Here is a 17,500-nt window from a genome sequence, read left to right on the forward strand (position 1 = left end):
GTGCCTCATCACTCTGATATCAAAGATTTTGGGAGCAGAGGGAGTGCCCTATAGACTATTCTTAAGACTGAGAGAGATGTGCTCTTATGCAAACCTAGACAGGCTACTATACCATAGTGATGAATGTCACTAAATGAAAAGAGTAATTTAATGTCTCATTAGGTTGCCTGTTATGGCATTTGAGATTTTGGTAGGGTTTTCCGTTATATATCAGGTTACATAAGCATGTGAGTATCTGACAGATGCATAACCCAAATGGAAATCTTCAGCCAGTGAAAATTCTTCTTCAATATATGTGTAAAACTGTGAGTGAGGGCTAGTGCTAAATACAAAGACACAGGAAAAAGAACTGTATTTAAATAGATAGTCCCAGAGTCATCACAAGGGTCAAAATTATAGAAATCAGTTAGGTAACTGATCATGATGGACTTTGGCTCTGCATTATTCTTATCTAAAATATGTTCCCACAGACTAGATGCCACTTTGGATGAAATTGAAGTGGTATTATTCATAATGCTTTTATTGGCAACAGGTGTTATATTTCCTCCAGTGAGTCTTCTCATTAAGTAGAAATATTTGTGTAGTTCATTTTGTTCTTTTTGAAAATGTATTCAGAACAAAATAAGGTAATTTTATAAACATACCAGTTCTATTACTGGTTAAAGCATAGAGAGTCTATTTCAAAAACAGTGAATGTTCAAAGACAGTGTTGGCAGAAAAACAGTATTCTCTACAATTCATCATAGCATAACGTGGAAAGAAAATAACCACATTGCATTATTTTATACAGGGGAAAAGTGTATTATCTGGAGGCTTAGATGCTTTGGAATTCATTGGGAAGACAACCATGAATGTCCTTGCAGAAAGTGATCCGGGATTTAAGAGAACCAAAACACTGATGGCAAGAACAGTTTCTCTGTCTCAGGTTGGATTTATTTAAATACAGCTCTGTCAATGCAGTTTCAGAGTCTCTTTCCAGAATTTCAGATGCCTCAGGAAGAGGCTTTATTTATTGCAGTCTATTTTGGCTGGGATATTGTGCTTTATATTTGCTCCACTTTCTTTTTCTTCACAGAACCACAAAAGACAATGTGAAATCATATTTTCTGCATAATCACATTACAAAGCTGATCTTAATAAGACAGTATAGGTGGTGATATATCATTACACTTTGGAAATAGAATCAAATTGTTGATGTTTTTGTAATAGCTGTAGATAGATATCTTCCAGCATAAACAACTACTGTACTTTTTTAAAGCTGTGAAAAATGATATCTTAATGTCTGTCTAAACTAATGGTACCCTTACACAGTCATGACTCATATGGTTGAAAGTTCAAAGATGTGATAAAAACAGAAGTATAAGTGCTGTCAGCACAACATTAATTTATCTCTCCAGACACTGAGAGGAGGGAGGCTGTGGCAATCAATAGACATTGAAAAAGCTTTGATTTTACTTCACAGTTACTTTCTTGTAGAGAGGAGTAGAAGATGTTTCGTCTTTAGTTTGGTCACTGTAACTGTAAACAGACTGGTACTGTTGTACTGTTTGTACTACGGCCAAAAGCAAGTAGTTCTTGTTAAGGCCCACAGAGTTAAAGTGAGCTTTTGAGACTACCTTCCTAAATAATATGCATGAATTCGCACATAAAATCTGAGGCAGAAAGTGACGTAAATCAGTCCTCGTAGGTTGCATAACACAATGCTTCCATTTTGATGATTTGTACATAAAACTTTGTGAGTGGCCTTTTGATAAATCTGCCATCGTAAAACTTTCATAACAAATGAATAGCTGAATACGGTATTGCAGAAAGTTTGAATGATGCAATACTGTAAGTGCCAAGAGTTCACCTGTGTTCAGAGGCTTATATGTGACTTAAGATGCAGTTCAGATGTATTTACCAGCTTTACTGTAACAAATTTATGTGAGAGGCCATTTGTTTCTGGGAACAGAAGGAAGGAAGGAATATACGATCCTGTTCTATACTCTATTGCATCCTTCTCATACACTAATAGAAGTTTATAAAAAGGTCACTCTAGAGTATCCCTAAGTATTTGCAGTATAGTTCTACCCCACCTTTGGTAGAAGTCATACGTTATTAGGCCAGTATCTTTTGTCAGTCCTGCTGTCACGTAAAACTGACTTTAGTATCTGGTAAAAATATTTGATAGGAAATATTTATGTAGCTGCATTTTTTATGCAAGTAGGCAGGTGGGTCCTGAAAAAAGTGTTCTTCCCGTTTGGTGGTCTGTGGAATGGATTGCATTACTCTTTAAGGCTCTGTATGAAATAGTCCCTTTTATTTTTCTTTCATAGTAATGGTGCCTAAATTTATTATATGATATCCATAGCTGACGTTGCTTTTGAGAACATAAACAGGATTATTTGTTTGTTTATCTTTTTTTTTAAAAAAGATGGTTAGCAATTACCATTGGGAAAACTACATTTAGATTACTACTTAAATATTTTATTAGAGAAGTTTATCAAACAAGAAGTTAGATATTTCAGCTCTAAAAGTTCAGCTCTGTGGATGTGATATAGTCTTAGATTTTATTACTACTTCCTTGACAAACAGAAGTAGAAAATAAAAAATCTGTCACATCTACAACTCTACCAATAAACCAACAGAAATTATGTATATTTTTGCAGCTGTTGCGAGAAGCTAAAGAAAAAGAGAAACAGAGGCGGGCCAAGCAAGTTACAGTAGAAAGAACAGCACATTATGGACTACTTTTTGATGAGTTCCAAGGTTTGTCTCATCTTGAAGCTCTGGAAATCCTGTCAAATGAAAGTGAAGCCCAGGTACAGTATGCAGGCAGCATAAATCAAAATGATCAGTAAAAAATTGTTCTTTACATTGATTTCACTCTGCAGGTACATGAGAAATGAATGGTAAGTATTTAATCAACTTCAGGGAAAGCTGGGTTAGTCCTACGGGCCCGTTCTGGGCTTCAGGAAATTATTTTCAATGCACATAAAATTTAACTCCCAAGATAAACTCAAAACAAACAACTTCACAACTGAAAGTTATTTTCGGTAGGACGATATATCTGCTTGTGACACTGTGCAGATGTCCTTTCAGGATTTGCAAGGAGGTTTATGTTTTTTGGCTTCGTTTCAGGCAGCAATCCTTACGTTCAGGAATTCCAGACCTACTACACCTAGAGGCTAGTGAATTAAAATGAATCCCAGATTACTTGTTCCATTTCTAAGTCTTCTTTATTGTATTAGGTTTAAAACTTACATAAAACTACCCCAAGATATCATTACTGGAAGTATACAAATGCTAGATGTCTCTCTGAAGAACATGCTAAAGTTACTAATGCGTATAACAAATACTTTTTTGAATTTCAGTTGTCAGTAGATCTCTGACAGTAGATTCATAGAACTTTTTTAGATTCCCAGCAGTGGTATTTTGTACTGAAACAGTTTTCTGAATTAATTTCTTAAAATACATGTTTTCTTCCTTTTTGTTTTAGTAATTAGCACTCTTTACCCTCTGTGTTATTTTTAATGAAAAATAACCAACTTTTTTTTTAAATTGTTTTATTTTCTGTCACACATAAAGGAATCTTATTTTAATAACACCTACATACATACTATCTGTATTGGCTTTGGGTTCTGCATTTATGTCTAAATGCAAAATTATAAATTCAAAACCTACATGTAATATTCAAGGGTCTGCTTTAGAATGAAAAAAAAAAAGAAACTCACAGACCAAGAAAAAGATAAATAGAAAACAATTTCAAGTTAATTGCACGAGTCAACATTTTTTTTACTGTAAAATAAGGTAAGTTGTTATTGTGAGGTTTCTGATGTGCTTAATGCTATGTCCTACATAACTCCGTGTTCGTAGTCCTACTCACTGCAACAGGATTGAATACAGCTGTCTGGGTCAACAAGTCTAATTTCCTGATATATATTCCAGAAGATTCATAGAACATCTTTCAATTACTGTACACACATGCACAAAACACTCACAGTACTATAAGCTTGAGACCTAAACTAACAGCTCGAGAGACACTCTCTGGTGGGCCACAGGAAAAGCACAAGAGCAACTGGAAGCATTGCTAATGTCCTGTGTTGTTCAAATAGCATGGATTTAAAAATATTTTGAATGTTTTATTTTAAAAGTTTCTGTTAAAAAAAGGTCCCAGTTAATCCTATGAAATGGATGATGCTATAGAGAGGGCAAAAAAGCCCTAGGTAGTCACACACAACCTGAGTTAGGTCTCCCAACTTTATCTGAACTTTAACTCTAAGCATATGAGCTGGACACATCAAGGAGGAACATCAGAAAATAGTGTCTCCAGTCTCTCACTAAGCTAGTCTGCACGTCTATCAAGCAAGCTGAAATAACTTAAAAAAAGTAACCTTGAAAAAAACTTGAAAGTGAAGTTCTATTTAAAATGGGGAGTAGGAATTTCGCTTGGCTTCCATAGGCAGAGAGTATGAACATCAGGTTAACACCCAGTATCTGTAGTGCAAACAGTGATTCAAATCATCTGTTTCCATCCCTCTTAGACTTGCCACTCTATTAGGTATACAGGGACTTGCAGATACCTGAGACACCAAAAGATTTATTGATACATTCTTCAGAACAGATGGACTGGTGAGACTGTCAGTAACTAGTTGCATTTTGAAGGAGGGGAAGCAGGCTTCTTTTTCTAACTCCTGTGAATGCTGAGAATAAACGTGAATTTGGCCTGTGCTCGTCTTTCCTGCTGGCTTCATTCAAGCAATCCCAAAGTGCTTATTACAGTTCGAAATTGAACCACAGTTTTATAATTCAAAACGAATGTTCTGGAAGAAGGTAGAGACCTGATGATCTTGCAAGGGTATGTAGTTTTTATCATACTCAACAAATTTTGTTAATGAGAACTAACAATGCATCTACATAAGTTAGAAGGTTAGAGATAAGATTTGAGCATAGTGGAAGTTTCTATTTCTTAGCCTATTTTAGTATCAGGCTCAAAATTAGCAATTTAAGAAAAAGACTCTGTTTTGTTTAGGAATTACTTCTGTCTTTTGTTTTACAGATTCAGTCATTTTTAGCAACACTTGATGGAGAGCAGCTGGAGACTGTGAAAAATGATTTAATTGCTATAAAGGAGATTTTTGTTCCAAAGGAATCAGATGATGAAGTAGTACAGGAACAGAAAGGTAATTAGAAATACTGAGACTTAACTGTAAGAACAACTGTTACTTCAGCATATGATAATTAATAAAATTACAATCCAAACTATAATTTCTGATATTCTGATACTCTTCATAAGCCAGTCACCAAAATTTTGGAAGCTGATCAATGCTTAATTTTGAATTCATATTTTAATTAAGTGTGAGATATATATAAGGTAAGGAAGTATTTTATTACTTTACTATATTTCCAGTGAAAGCAAAACAAAAATAAGAATAACTTTTTGGATAACTCAGGTTTTCTTACAGAAGCTATTCATGAAATTGTTAAATCATAGAACCATAGAATCATAGAATCACGAGGCTGGAAAGGACCCACTGGATCATCGAGTCCAACCATTCCCAAGACTCCCTAAACCATGCCCCTAAGCACTTCATCCACCTGTTCCTTAAACACCTCCAGGGAAGGTGACTTGACCACCTCCCTGGGCAGCCTGTTCCAGTGCCCAGTGACTCTTTCCGTGAAAATTTTTTTTTTTTATATCCAGCCTGAACCTCCCCAGCGGAGCTTCCCTCCTCTCCATAACCTCCTTTCAGGTAGTTGTAAAAAGTAATAAGGTCTCCCCTCAGCCTCCTCTTTTCCAGGCTGAACAACCCCAGCTCTCTCAGCCACTCCTAAGACTTGTTCTCCAGCCCGCTCACCAGCTTCATTGCTCTTCTCTGGACACGCTCCAGAGCCTCAACATCCTTCTTGTGGTGAGGGGCCCAGAACTGAACACAGTATTCGAGGCGCGATCTCACCAGTGCCGAGTACAGAGGGAGAATAACCTCCCTGGACCTGCTGGTCACGCCGTTTCTGATACAAGCCAAGATGCCATTGGCCTTCTTGGCCACCTGGGCACACTGCTGGCTCATGGTCAGTCGGCTGTCAACCATTACCCCCAGGTCCTTCTCCTCTAGGCAGCTTTCTAGCCAGACTTCTCCTAGTCTGTAGCACTGCATAGGGTTGTTATGCCCCAAGTGCAGGACCCGGCATTTGGCCTTGTTAAACCTCATGCCATTGTCCTCGGCCCAGTGGTCCAGCATGTTAAGATTGCTTTGTAATCTGAAAGTTTAGGAATATTTAGCAATGCTCTTCTGTTTAGCAAACCCTGAACTTTTGGAAGGAAAATTACCTTGAAATATAGTGGCAAAGCTGCTTTCTAGGTATTGCTTGGCAAAACGTGGCACGTGCAGTGTGAGAAAGAAGTTGAAACAAAAGAAGCGTGCCATAACTGACATAGTGCACAGTGTCAAAGAGAATGGGACTGGCATGGCAGCCCATGGATCAGCTCACAAAAATTATGATTAAATGGGTGGGCCCTTTGGTTTGGGGCAAAACAGGTGTCTCAAACAGGTCATGAATTTTGGCTTTCCCCAGAACAGGCTGGGAGCAGCAGGATAAGAAGTTAGCTTAAAGCCACTATAGTTCATGTCTATGTGAGATTCATGCCAAAGCTCTTTTAGCTTTGAAACAATAGTCTTGACCTACTGAGGACTAGCACATGTCCTTAAACACCATATGACTGTGTTTCAGAACACAGAGACGTAAAATATATTTCCTCCACATCCTCTTGATCTTTTCAGGGATGCTTTGCCCACAAAACCTGTATTTTGCAAGATGATGAGGTATGATTTCTTTAAGGTTCAGAAAAGTCAAAAATATTGTGTTAGCATCCACATGTTTTAACAGCCAAGTCTTTTCTGCTCAGACTGCTGTTTCTAGCAGTGCTTACTTAGTAGGCATGATGTCTCTCACTGAGAGCTTATTGTTTCTTTTTGGTGGGGTACAGCAAGGCAGTGTAGTCTTGGTATGGTAGAATTTTGTTCTAGTTTTTTCCCTTGTTACTTTTTTTAAAAATAGGTTTGCGAGAAATAGAAGTCAAGAAAGTGTATTACCTGCTTTAGAATGAGGATTCATGAGTTGTCAGTTGTTCCTTAATTTCTGTGGGAAACAGTTCCTTGCTTTGAAATGAGCTCCTAGGGAAAGCTCTATTTCTTGCACAAAGTGGTATTTTCTCTGTTGGTCGGAAGTTCTGTTTTTTTAGTGAAGCACAGCTGCTGATTATGCTTGAAACATTATCTGGCCTTCTAAATAGGCTGGGACTAAGGCAACATGCACCTAAAAATAAAAATCATTTAAAAAAACAAACCCACCAAAATCAGTGTGCTGAAGGTTTTTCCCTGCAAAAGCAAATCAGTCGTGAAACACATCCTTTCTGTGGCAGCGGAAATAATAACCACACACATGTTCTCTCCCCCTCATAGCTGAATGGGTGTAACATCAGCCTGCATTTCAAAATTACTCACATCCTTTAGTGCAGTCAGGCTTAAGGTTTATTAGTATTTGAATTACAGATAAATTCCCTGTGTTACTATCAAGTTGGATAAGTTTTAGTTCCAATGAAGGATACCAAAAGAATAGAATGATGAATCACTTCTCAAAGTCACTCTCTGCTAGGGCTGAGCTGACAGTTCTGTGGTCAGGCTCCTAACTTGGGACGTGTGGCCTTTACTGCTTTATTCAGCTTCTCACCCATAATATGTAGTACATGCAATGTTGCATTGAGAGTGCTTTTAACACTGTGCATTGCTTTGATACATCCCCTCTAGACTGTGTTTTAGTCTGGGTACCCTTCACAAAATTATGTTATCTTGATTAATCTTACCAGAGTGAGTAAAGGCTTCCTATGATCCTCCCAAGTTAGGGAAAACCAACCTTTTTCCTGAATTTGTTATTGCACTGATTCTTAAGTGTTTTTATTAAGTGCAGCAAATGCATGAAACCTTGTAAAACTTAAAAGAATTCCATTAACAGACCCTTACATGTCAATTGTGTGTCATTTTTAGATAAAACATTATGTAGCACCTTTACACGGAATGTTGTATGTGATTTTGATGCCTCTTTCCCCTGACTGAGCACATAAACGGACTTTGGTTTGCCAATCTTTTAAATTGGATTTCAGTGACTTTCTGTTGACTACACTTAAGTGTTCTGGTCATGTTTTATAAATAAGTTTAGCTTTCCCAGGGAGCCCACCTGATCTTTTAGGGTCTAGATTGGAGTTGCTTGATTTTATTTTTAACTGGAATTCTGTACCTGAAATTACTTTTGTGAACTTTAAGCAGATTTCTGTTCCATAATTAGTATTTATGCTAAGAAAATGGTCTGTATTTAACGACAGCAAAAATTTTAAATATGATTTGGTGTCCAGCACAGGTAGAAGGCGGTAAGGTTTAGAAGCAAGTTCACCATTCATGTCTTGCTGTGAAAAGACAGTTTCGTTCTGGTTCTGTTCTTAGCTCAAGCTAGTTAATACAATTAAGGTCTTGTTAAGCATATTAATAGGTTTTACACTTATAAAATCAAGTCAATAAGTCATATGCTTTTTTAAAGTCTTTTTTTTTTAATTGCAGAATTATATATTTTTACTCAAGATACCTAAGGTAGCAAGAGGTAGCAGGCTGTGTTAAATTCTTTGGAGGAATTTAGAAGTTTAATCCTTCTTGCCAAACAGTTTAAAACTGCAACTAAGTTGCCTTAAGGAGGATTTTAATTTGTGCTTCATAGCTCAATAAAACTTGTGGTTTTTTTCCTGTATGTGTGGAAACCACCCCTCTACAAAAGATAATTAACAAACAGTGTTAAATCTTATCTAGCCACTGAGCAGTATTTGAAAACAAGTTAATTACCACTTATTGCTAATTTGTTACCGCTTTCTCCTGATCAAAGTCATGTTATTTATGTGGTGTCATTTCTCGACGCTACATATATTCAACAAAAAAACAGACTAGCTGGGAAGAAAGCCAGTACTTTGCATTCAGGCCTTTGAAAAGGGTGGCAGTTTGTTTTATGTAAACTCTCAGGATCCTTTATTATCCTAGACTCTCAGGATCTCATTCAGAGATGTTAGTGGTGCTTTTAGTTTCTACTGTAAACACTTTCAGTCCTAGACAAGGAGAAATTACTTCAATGATCTTTGGAGGACTATTTTGGGAAAGGATTTGGGCTGGGCTTTTTTCTTGGCAACTTTGAAACTGGAATTGTATAATACGGTTCTTATGTCTCTGCCTAACAGTCAGATAGATGTAAAATCAATATGAAAAGACAGGGAAAGGATGATTCCTGACAGAAGTAGGAGAAAGCCAAATGCATACTTTTCCCTCTAATGTTTCCTCTCACTTTGATTATGCAACTCTTTCATGTATTTTTCACTACAGCTTCTTTTTCTTTCACTTTTGTATGAAATAATGAGAGGAGAATATCTGAAAAGGTAGCTTTACCTACGTTTTGAAAGCCATTAGCACCAAAAATTTCTTATCTTAGGTTAAGGGAGAAAATTACAAAAGTGAGTATTGAATTGATTACATCAGTTATTAACAAATGTGGTAATATTGCATTGATTCAGTGAACTGCTTATCAGTTTTCAGTGTGCCGCGGTTCATAAATTAATTTGGCACTGTTTTAAGAACGAGTTAATTCAGTGTAACCAAGAGATGCTGCATTGTGAAACCTGAAAATCCAATTGCCAAAATTTATGATTATTAATTGCAATGAAATGAACAATGTGCATCTCTTCAGCCTGCCAGAATACATTCTTCTTACCTGTTCCCTAGCTGTCAAAAGGAAAGCTCAGTCTCTTGATCATTGTAGATGAAGAGTTCTTCATGTTAAATACTTATTTATTTTATAGCACCAAAGATGGGCACTCTCTCTACAAGCAAGGGTGAGATGTCCTTTGCTCTATGAGATTTTAATCTGAGTGTCAAATACCACTACATTTCCACGTGTTGCAAGGTACTGTGGATCGTAAACCATTCTGCCTAAATCCCCAAACTTGTTGGAAAGTAATGGCCCTCTGCTTTTAAGCCCAGTACTGAAGATTTATCTAAAAGTGGAAAAACTAGCCCTACCTAATAAAAGAATAAAAATGGCAGTACAGCAAGATATAAAATTAATTTTTGAAGTGTCTGTACTGTTATCAGGCTCAGTGTGGGGGGACTTTATTGGATATTAGGAAAAATTTTTTACTGAAAGAGTGGTAAAGCCTTGGAACATGCTGCCCAGGGAAGTGGTCGAGTCCCCATCCCTGGAGTTTTTAAAAAAATGCGCAGATGTGGCACTTCAGGACATATTTTAGTAGGCATGGGAGTGTTGGGCTGACAGTTGGACTTGATGATCTTACAGGTCTTTCCCAACCTTAATGATTCCGATTCTATGATCGTATTATTTTATTCCTGAGCTTGAAAGAAGAGGTTAGTATCTCTTCTTCTTTGGTTATTTTGTGAGTCGTGAGGTCTGTGTCAGTCTCTTTGTGCAAGGAAATGACTTCAAGTTGCAGCAGGGGAGGTTTAGGTTGGATATTAGGAAAAATTTCTTCTCCAAAAGGGCTGTCAAGCATTAGAACAGGTTGTCCAAGGAAGTGGTTGAGTCACCATCCCTGAAGGTGATTTAAAAGATGTGTAGATGCAGTGCTTAGGGACATGATTTAGTGGTAGACTTGGCAATGTTAGATTAATGGTTGGACTCAATTATTTTAAAGGTCTTTTCCAACCTAAATGATTCTATGATTCTATGTCTTTTTATCAGATAACTAGGGATCATGCAGCTTATTCTCCTCTTACCTGGTTTTGTGGAACAGTGGAATTTAGAATGGGGTGGAAAGACTAGTCAAAGTGTTGAGCTGGCGTATATGGCTGTACAGGTATCTCTGTTGCTTTTTCTCTTCTTTCTTTGAGCATACATACACCCTTTTTTGTATCACTGTCACTGATTTTTCAAGTCCTAGAGTGACTGGGGAAACTATATGACTGGATGTATTTGGTCGTGTAAAATATTATAGCACCTTAACAAAAATTGTCTTGTTTTATCTTGCACAGATATGGGAGAAGAGTTTGTAAGCATGCTCACTGAACTGCTGTTTGAATTGCACGTCGCTGCTACTCCTGACAAACTGAATAAGGTTAGTACCTATTCATGAGCTGCCCTCTGCTTCTTGAGCAAAGAGGGAAGGCTTTGTTCTGAAATCTGACATGAAGCAGCACCTATCTCTGTTTAGACAGTTCAGAAAGCGAAGTACAGGAAGGGTGGGACCAAAATGATAACTATAGAAAAGCTTTCATAAAAGAAGTGAGATTAGTAAGGCAGTACAGTTGCAGTGACTAGGTAGCACAGTGGGCCATATTAGAAAGCCTTGAACCAGGGATGTCTCAGCAAAACAGAGTTTATGAACACAGCAGATGTGGTCTTCATAATGGGAACAAAGTTCAGATTCAGATTTATTTTGCTCATCGTGTTTATTCATCTGAGGGACTTCTCTAGATCTTTGCAGCTAGAAGAAAATTCTTGAATTTATCTAGTTTTAATCATATAGAAGATAGATGGCTAGGCATTTTTACTGTCAGACCCCTTTAAAGGTCTGCTGATCTTGGACAAATGTTTCTCCCTCTAGCTAGAAAGACAGACTAGCTTAGGCTTTGGTCTTAACATATTTTAATTTGACTTCATGCTAAAAAAGAGAAATCATAAACTTCCTGCTAACCATAACAGTAATCTGAAGTTGTATAAAACTCAAAGTTTTTCCACTTTGATCTATTTTTATGCCTGTGAAAGCAACTGAAGATAGAGTGATTTTTTATTTATTTCGCTTTAGGAATTTAGGATGTCTCTTACCTCTCCATTTTTTTTTTTATTTTTTAGTACCACCTTCTTAGTTTTTTTATCTGGGAAAATTATTTTCATGCAAATTCCTTTGAAGACACTTCATAAAGCTGAAATATTAGTAACTTTGGTTTGGCACAAACTCTTATGTGTTGCCTAGGAATATCATACCTGTACAGGTGTTATCCCTGGCTCTTCCATCTTTATGCAATCAGAAATGCTTCTCCCTACAGTTTCTTAAGTATAGACATACCAAATACTACACAGAGGCTTGATCTGTTTAAACTTCTGAATGTAAAAAGGAAGTAATTAAATGTGTTGTTAATTAATGTTCAGGAACATCATTTGATATTCCCTACTTGAACTGAACTTTGGGGTTGGGTTCTTTGTTTGGCAGGCTAGGAAAAAAGCTCATGAATGGCTGGAAGAAGGCAGTTTTTCCACTCCAGTAGACATAGAAGAGAAGCTAAAAGAAAAACTTGGAGAACCTGGTGAAGAAAAGACTGAAAAAGAAGACAAAATTGACAGTGATAAAACAGAAGTAGATAAAACCAAAACTGTGGAGGTAAAATAGGTTTGGAGGGATTAGTTTCATTAAGCAAATTGTCGTACTTTGTTTGGTAAGAGTACTTATTTATCTTTGTGTGTTGATTTTATATGTTGTCCTCTTTTAAACTCATGGAAGTATTAAGAAATATTAATATATAACTATTTTGGTTTGTATACATATTTCAGAGGAACTGGAATAAACTGGGCAATATGGCCAAGTGTGAGGAAAAAAAAAAATAATTTTTTCCCAAGTTGAATCTGTTTTGCCTGTGACAGTAATTGCTGGATGATTGCTATAGACCCAATAGGAGACTAACTTACACAAACGTTTTACTGTTAGTCTGTTCCCACAAGCAAATATCAAAGTAGCAGGTCCTCTGCTTATCAGATTATTTTTTTTACGTCTGTTTTTGTGTGCATGCATGTGTTTATACAACATAGGGCAAGCTGAGGGATTCTGTGGTGTGATGACGATAGCGCATTGAAAGTCATATCTCAACATTCCTTGGCATCTCTTTCTCCCAGCAACAATACATGGAAAAAAAAATCTCAAACTTCATTTAAACTGTTAAAGAGTTTAAATCAGAGACAGACAAAACAGAAATACAATTTAGGCAACTCACAAGTGTTCATTGCCTTTATCAAAGATAGCGCTTATGATTAAAAGTATTGTGTCCATTATACAACCCTTCTTGTTGCTAAAGTTAATTGTGATTGAGTGTTTTATACCAAGTTTTAGCAATATTAAATGTGGTCAGAATCTTTGCCAAGATTTTTTGAATGAATTGTAATAAAGAAATTATCCATCATGTTTCCTTACAGAAAAAAGTCCAAAGAAGGAAACAGAATTGCACTGTATATATTACAAATTTCTATGCCAATGCAGATTTCCAGCTGGCATCAGCTTGTGAAAGCTGTGCTGGCATAGTGCTGAGTTTTTTGTCACTGCTGATAAAAGCCATTTTTTTATTGGGAGTATTATCCACTCCAGTTCTAGAGATTCATCTGAGATGACTCAATACTTTTGTCTTCGTATGAACATAACTGTGAATTACGCCAGAGTTAAGGGAATCTTTGTAGATCGTAGGACGAGGTTTGAAAGTGCTCTCTTAGAAAAGAGAGCCTGGCCTAGTTCCTGTCCAGATAAATGTTAGACTTGCTCTTACTAATTTTTCAGCATGAGTATTCATTTTGCAGCATTGTTTGTGAAAATAACATGGCTGATATTACTACACTGTGTATGTGGAGGTATTTCCAGTTGGGGCAGGGAAGGCTTTTATGTTTAAAATTAATTTATATGTATGTATTTATGTGTACATTTATTGGTGGTGTTATTATTGATTATATTATTCACTGTTTTCAAATTAAGGAAATCTACAGGCTGTCCATTGAAAGTCTGGCTGAGGTAACTGCTCGATGTATTGAACAGCTTCATAAAGTAGCAGAATTAATTCTACATGGGCAGGAAGTAGAAAAAACAGCTCAAGATCAAGCAAAAGTACTGGCAAAGTGAGTATTATTCATTTTGTTTATACAAACATTTGACATTTGCGTAAAACTCATGAAGCTCTGTTCAGCTGTCAGCTCTTGAAGACACGGTAAGGTCATGGATCAACAAACAGCATTGGCTTTAGGGGTCCTGCTGCTATATTTTCTCATGTAACCAAGTTACATCACTTACCTGTCATTTTTTGACATGGCTAACATATGTGTGTTTTCAAAAACATGACCTATTCACAGGCTGAAAGTTTCTGCTCCAGCAAGTGAATGTACACTCTCATTTTGGGTTGCATTTCCTGTTCCTTCTGCAAAAGATACCATGCAGCATACACACAATAGGCTTTTAGAGTGCATAATTTAGTCTTATTATCTGCCAATAGAGTTTCATTGTCTAGTGATTATCTGCCAAAAATATACAAAAATCAATGTGTAGTTCTAAGCAATAGAACCACACTTGTCAGCAACTTTGTAGTGAACCACAACAAAGAATACATAAATTCAAGAAGCTGGTTTATCAAAATTCAGATCTCTAGCTCTCTGTTTTAATCAATTCTACTGATTCCAGTGAGCTTTGACTTTAAGATTTTGCAAGCACTTGAGTCCTAATAAGTAAAGTGTTTAAGCAAGCGTTCATCTTTAAGAGTTCTGGTAACAATAGTCCATAGGAACTCTTCAGTCTTAAACAATGTATTTGAACAAGTATTTTTCAGAATTAGAGCCCAGGTATAGTGCACCTTGCAGGATGACATTCTGTATGACCCACTGGTGAAAGTTTAGCAAAACAGTGAAAGACTTAGGAACAGAACTAGATCTCTGTCTCTTGTATTTTGCCCATAAGGGTACTTCCTTTTACAGTAGAGTAGATGTTTTATTGTGTAAATAGGAGACTGATCACTGTTCTCATTAAAGTTTGATTTATTTTCAACAGTATTTCTGGGAGCTGTGTTGCTGCAATCACCAGAAAAATAATAGTTAAACTAGGAGTTAATTTAAAAAGTTGAAACATTGCCCTCTCAAAAAAGACTAGTGTTTGAGCCAACAGGACATCATTTTCCTGCTTTCGTCAGCAATGAATTTTTGAATGGGAGGGTACAAAAACTATATAACTAACAAAACCTACCCCAAAATATTTCAAAAATTACTAGAGGCAAAATTGCCTTAAGAACGTTCTTGTCTTCTAAGGTGAAGTCACAGGGACAGTCACAGGAGTTTTATCTGTTTGCAGAAAAAGTATGTATTTTTATATTTGTCTCTCTTTTTTAAACCAGCTTAACAAGTGCCATGTGCAATGAAGTTTCATGTTTATCAAAGAAGTTTTCAGATTCTTTAACAGCAGCTGGGGTAAGATATCAGCATTTTGTCTAGAATTTGGTTTTTTTTTTTTTAACAGAGTTGACTTCTTAAAACAGAAATTATTACCCAAGTCCAGTGGCTTTACATGAAGTACTAGCAAAGGCAGCACTTCTTTCCTCAGATCAAGAACAACACAGTGCATTTTTGCAGCAGATTCTCTGTTGCCTTGATAAACTGCAGTGTGTCGCCTGCCCTCTAAAATCTTTCAAGACACTGTCTCCCATTTTTCCTAATCACCACTCAATACTTCTTATCTTCTTGTACTGACAGAGCCCCATATCTGAAATCCCACAACTTGATATTTTCTTCTACTCAGCCTATCCCTTCTGAACACATTTATGTAAAAGTCATTAACAGATAACATTCCAGTACCCTAAGGTGATTTCATGAGCTGTCTTCCTAGCCGTTGCTAAATCCTCTGGCCTAAGAACACTGTGTCTTCAAACAGTTTAGGAGATCAGAAAAACTGTTTGGTTGTCCATCCTAAAAAAAAAAAAAATCACTCTGTCTTATATCTCAAGATACCCCATTAAGAAACACCTGTTTATCTGTGATTATCTTTGCTATAAATATCATCCTGCCTTTCCAGGTGCTTCGAAGATGACTGACATCTGAGTATATTAGCAGGATCCAGAGGCAAAAATTATGCCACTGCTGAAATTGTTCTGTAAATGCCAGAGAAGAACAAACTCTGGCTCTCTTGATTACTCCATGAAAGCATGAGTGTACATCAAAGGAAATTTTCCCAATTCTCCCATGAGCTCTTCTAGCACATCTCTGAACAAGTTTTGTCAGAGTTATTTGTAGAGAACATGATTTATTGGGTAGTTTTTATTCTGAATAATTTACATTCCTTTCCATTACTCTGGGAGAAACTGCTTATTTTGCGTTTTGGGATTGTATTTTAGCTTATTTTTGTGTGACACTTGCAATAAATACATGCACAGAAGTATAAATAAATTACACATGAAATATTAAGCTGGTCCAGCTCAGAAAATTGGAAACTAAAACTTTCATAAGCATTGCATTAAGCTTTGTTCTTATCAACTCTGTACTCAGTTCTTAGAACTAAACTGCTTTTGTGGACATTTGTGTGGACACATGAGGAATTGAGCACAAAGACACTTCCCACTGCCAAAACACTTTCTAGAAGAGATTTTTAGTAGGACAGTCTGGTGATCTTTATCTGCTGTCCCGTGCCTGTAAGTTTCTGGAGGAAGATGTGAGCCTTCTGCTCACTATAATCAGTAGGAAAGTAAGGAGCACCTGCCACACAAGACTATAGGAAATCTGCATCTTCCTGCATGTCTTAGCAGTTCAACTTCCTCGTTAACCTGCCAACAGCATCTGGAGTCAGAAACACATTCCAGTATCCTGCAAAGTGCATTAACTCATGGGAAACTGAGAAATGGCTCAGAACAGAAAATACTTTTTTTCCAAACATAATGCCATCCCTACAGTTATATCAGTATAACTCACATATTAGTTGTTCTGTTGGATAAATACATAATGTTGGCAATGTTTCTGAGTGAGCAGTAATGCAGAAGTTAGAAATAACAGCTTTGCTTGCTACACAAGATTTTTTTCAGACTTCAGCTTATTGATTCATACAATCAATAGTATTTAATTGCTGCTGCTCTCTATCTGTTTCAGTTTATTGACAATCAGCTAAACAATGCACTTTGTAATGGATTTTCTAGTAAATGACAGTGAATTCGCTCCTCTTTTCTCTAATCATATTCTCTTTGTTCTGCCATCTTTCTCCAAACTAAAATTAATGTGTTTCATGTTTCTTTAAATCTGTAATAGGAGAGCTACAGGGTTGTAATTGGAAATCCTTCAGTTACATTAATCAGAATTGTGTTTCTTTTGTTCTAATAAAGTCCACCGTTCAGAAAAGCAACTCTCGCTGGAGGTTGCTGTCATTCTAAAATAACACAATGCAAAGAATAGGGAGAATAAAAAAAAGATAAGAACTTTTTCAATTTTGAAAAGCAGAGGAGCTGATTAATCTTGGTTTTCTAGCCTTTAGTAGTATCACTGCTCATTGTACCCATCTTTATTCCTATCTTGTCATTGAGAAAAATGCTGTGTATGCCGTGTATATTTACTGGCTGGCTTGCATGGTCCAGTTCAACATATACTGCCTCCAGTGTGGGGATCTGAGTTTCATTTGTTTTTTCTTTTGTAGGGGAGTTAATCTGGACCTTTCATTTCCTCCTAAACACAGATATTTGTGAAACTTCTAAGAACTTAATTTTCC

General features: G+C 36.6%; 1 protein-coding gene across 3 annotated transcripts in view; it reads left to right on the forward strand.

The window, feature by feature from the left end:
* The window catches only part of FAM114A1 (family with sequence similarity 114 member A1), a 42,131-nt gene that overhangs the window by 16,341 nt on the left and 8,290 nt on the right, over window positions 1–17,500 (forward strand). For all 3 annotated transcript variants that reach the window (XM_054064337.1, XM_054064339.1, XM_054064338.1), the window contains 7 exons: window positions 791–925; window positions 2,649–2,801; window positions 5,039–5,162; window positions 11,055–11,137; window positions 12,233–12,400; window positions 13,754–13,893; window positions 15,153–15,225. In XM_054064337.1, the coding sequence (XP_053920312.1) occupies window positions 791–925; window positions 2,649–2,801; window positions 5,039–5,162; window positions 11,055–11,137; window positions 12,233–12,400; window positions 13,754–13,893; window positions 15,153–15,225 (876 nt within the window). The remainder of the gene's footprint in view (window positions 1–790; window positions 926–2,648; window positions 2,802–5,038; window positions 5,163–11,054; window positions 11,138–12,232; window positions 12,401–13,753; window positions 13,894–15,152; window positions 15,226–17,500) is intronic.

Source organism: Cuculus canorus, chromosome 4 (genome assembly GCF_017976375.1).
Source record: "Cuculus canorus isolate bCucCan1 chromosome 4, bCucCan1.pri, whole genome shotgun sequence".
In the NCBI taxonomy this organism is placed as follows: Eukaryota; Metazoa; Chordata; class Aves; order Cuculiformes; family Cuculidae; genus Cuculus; species Cuculus canorus.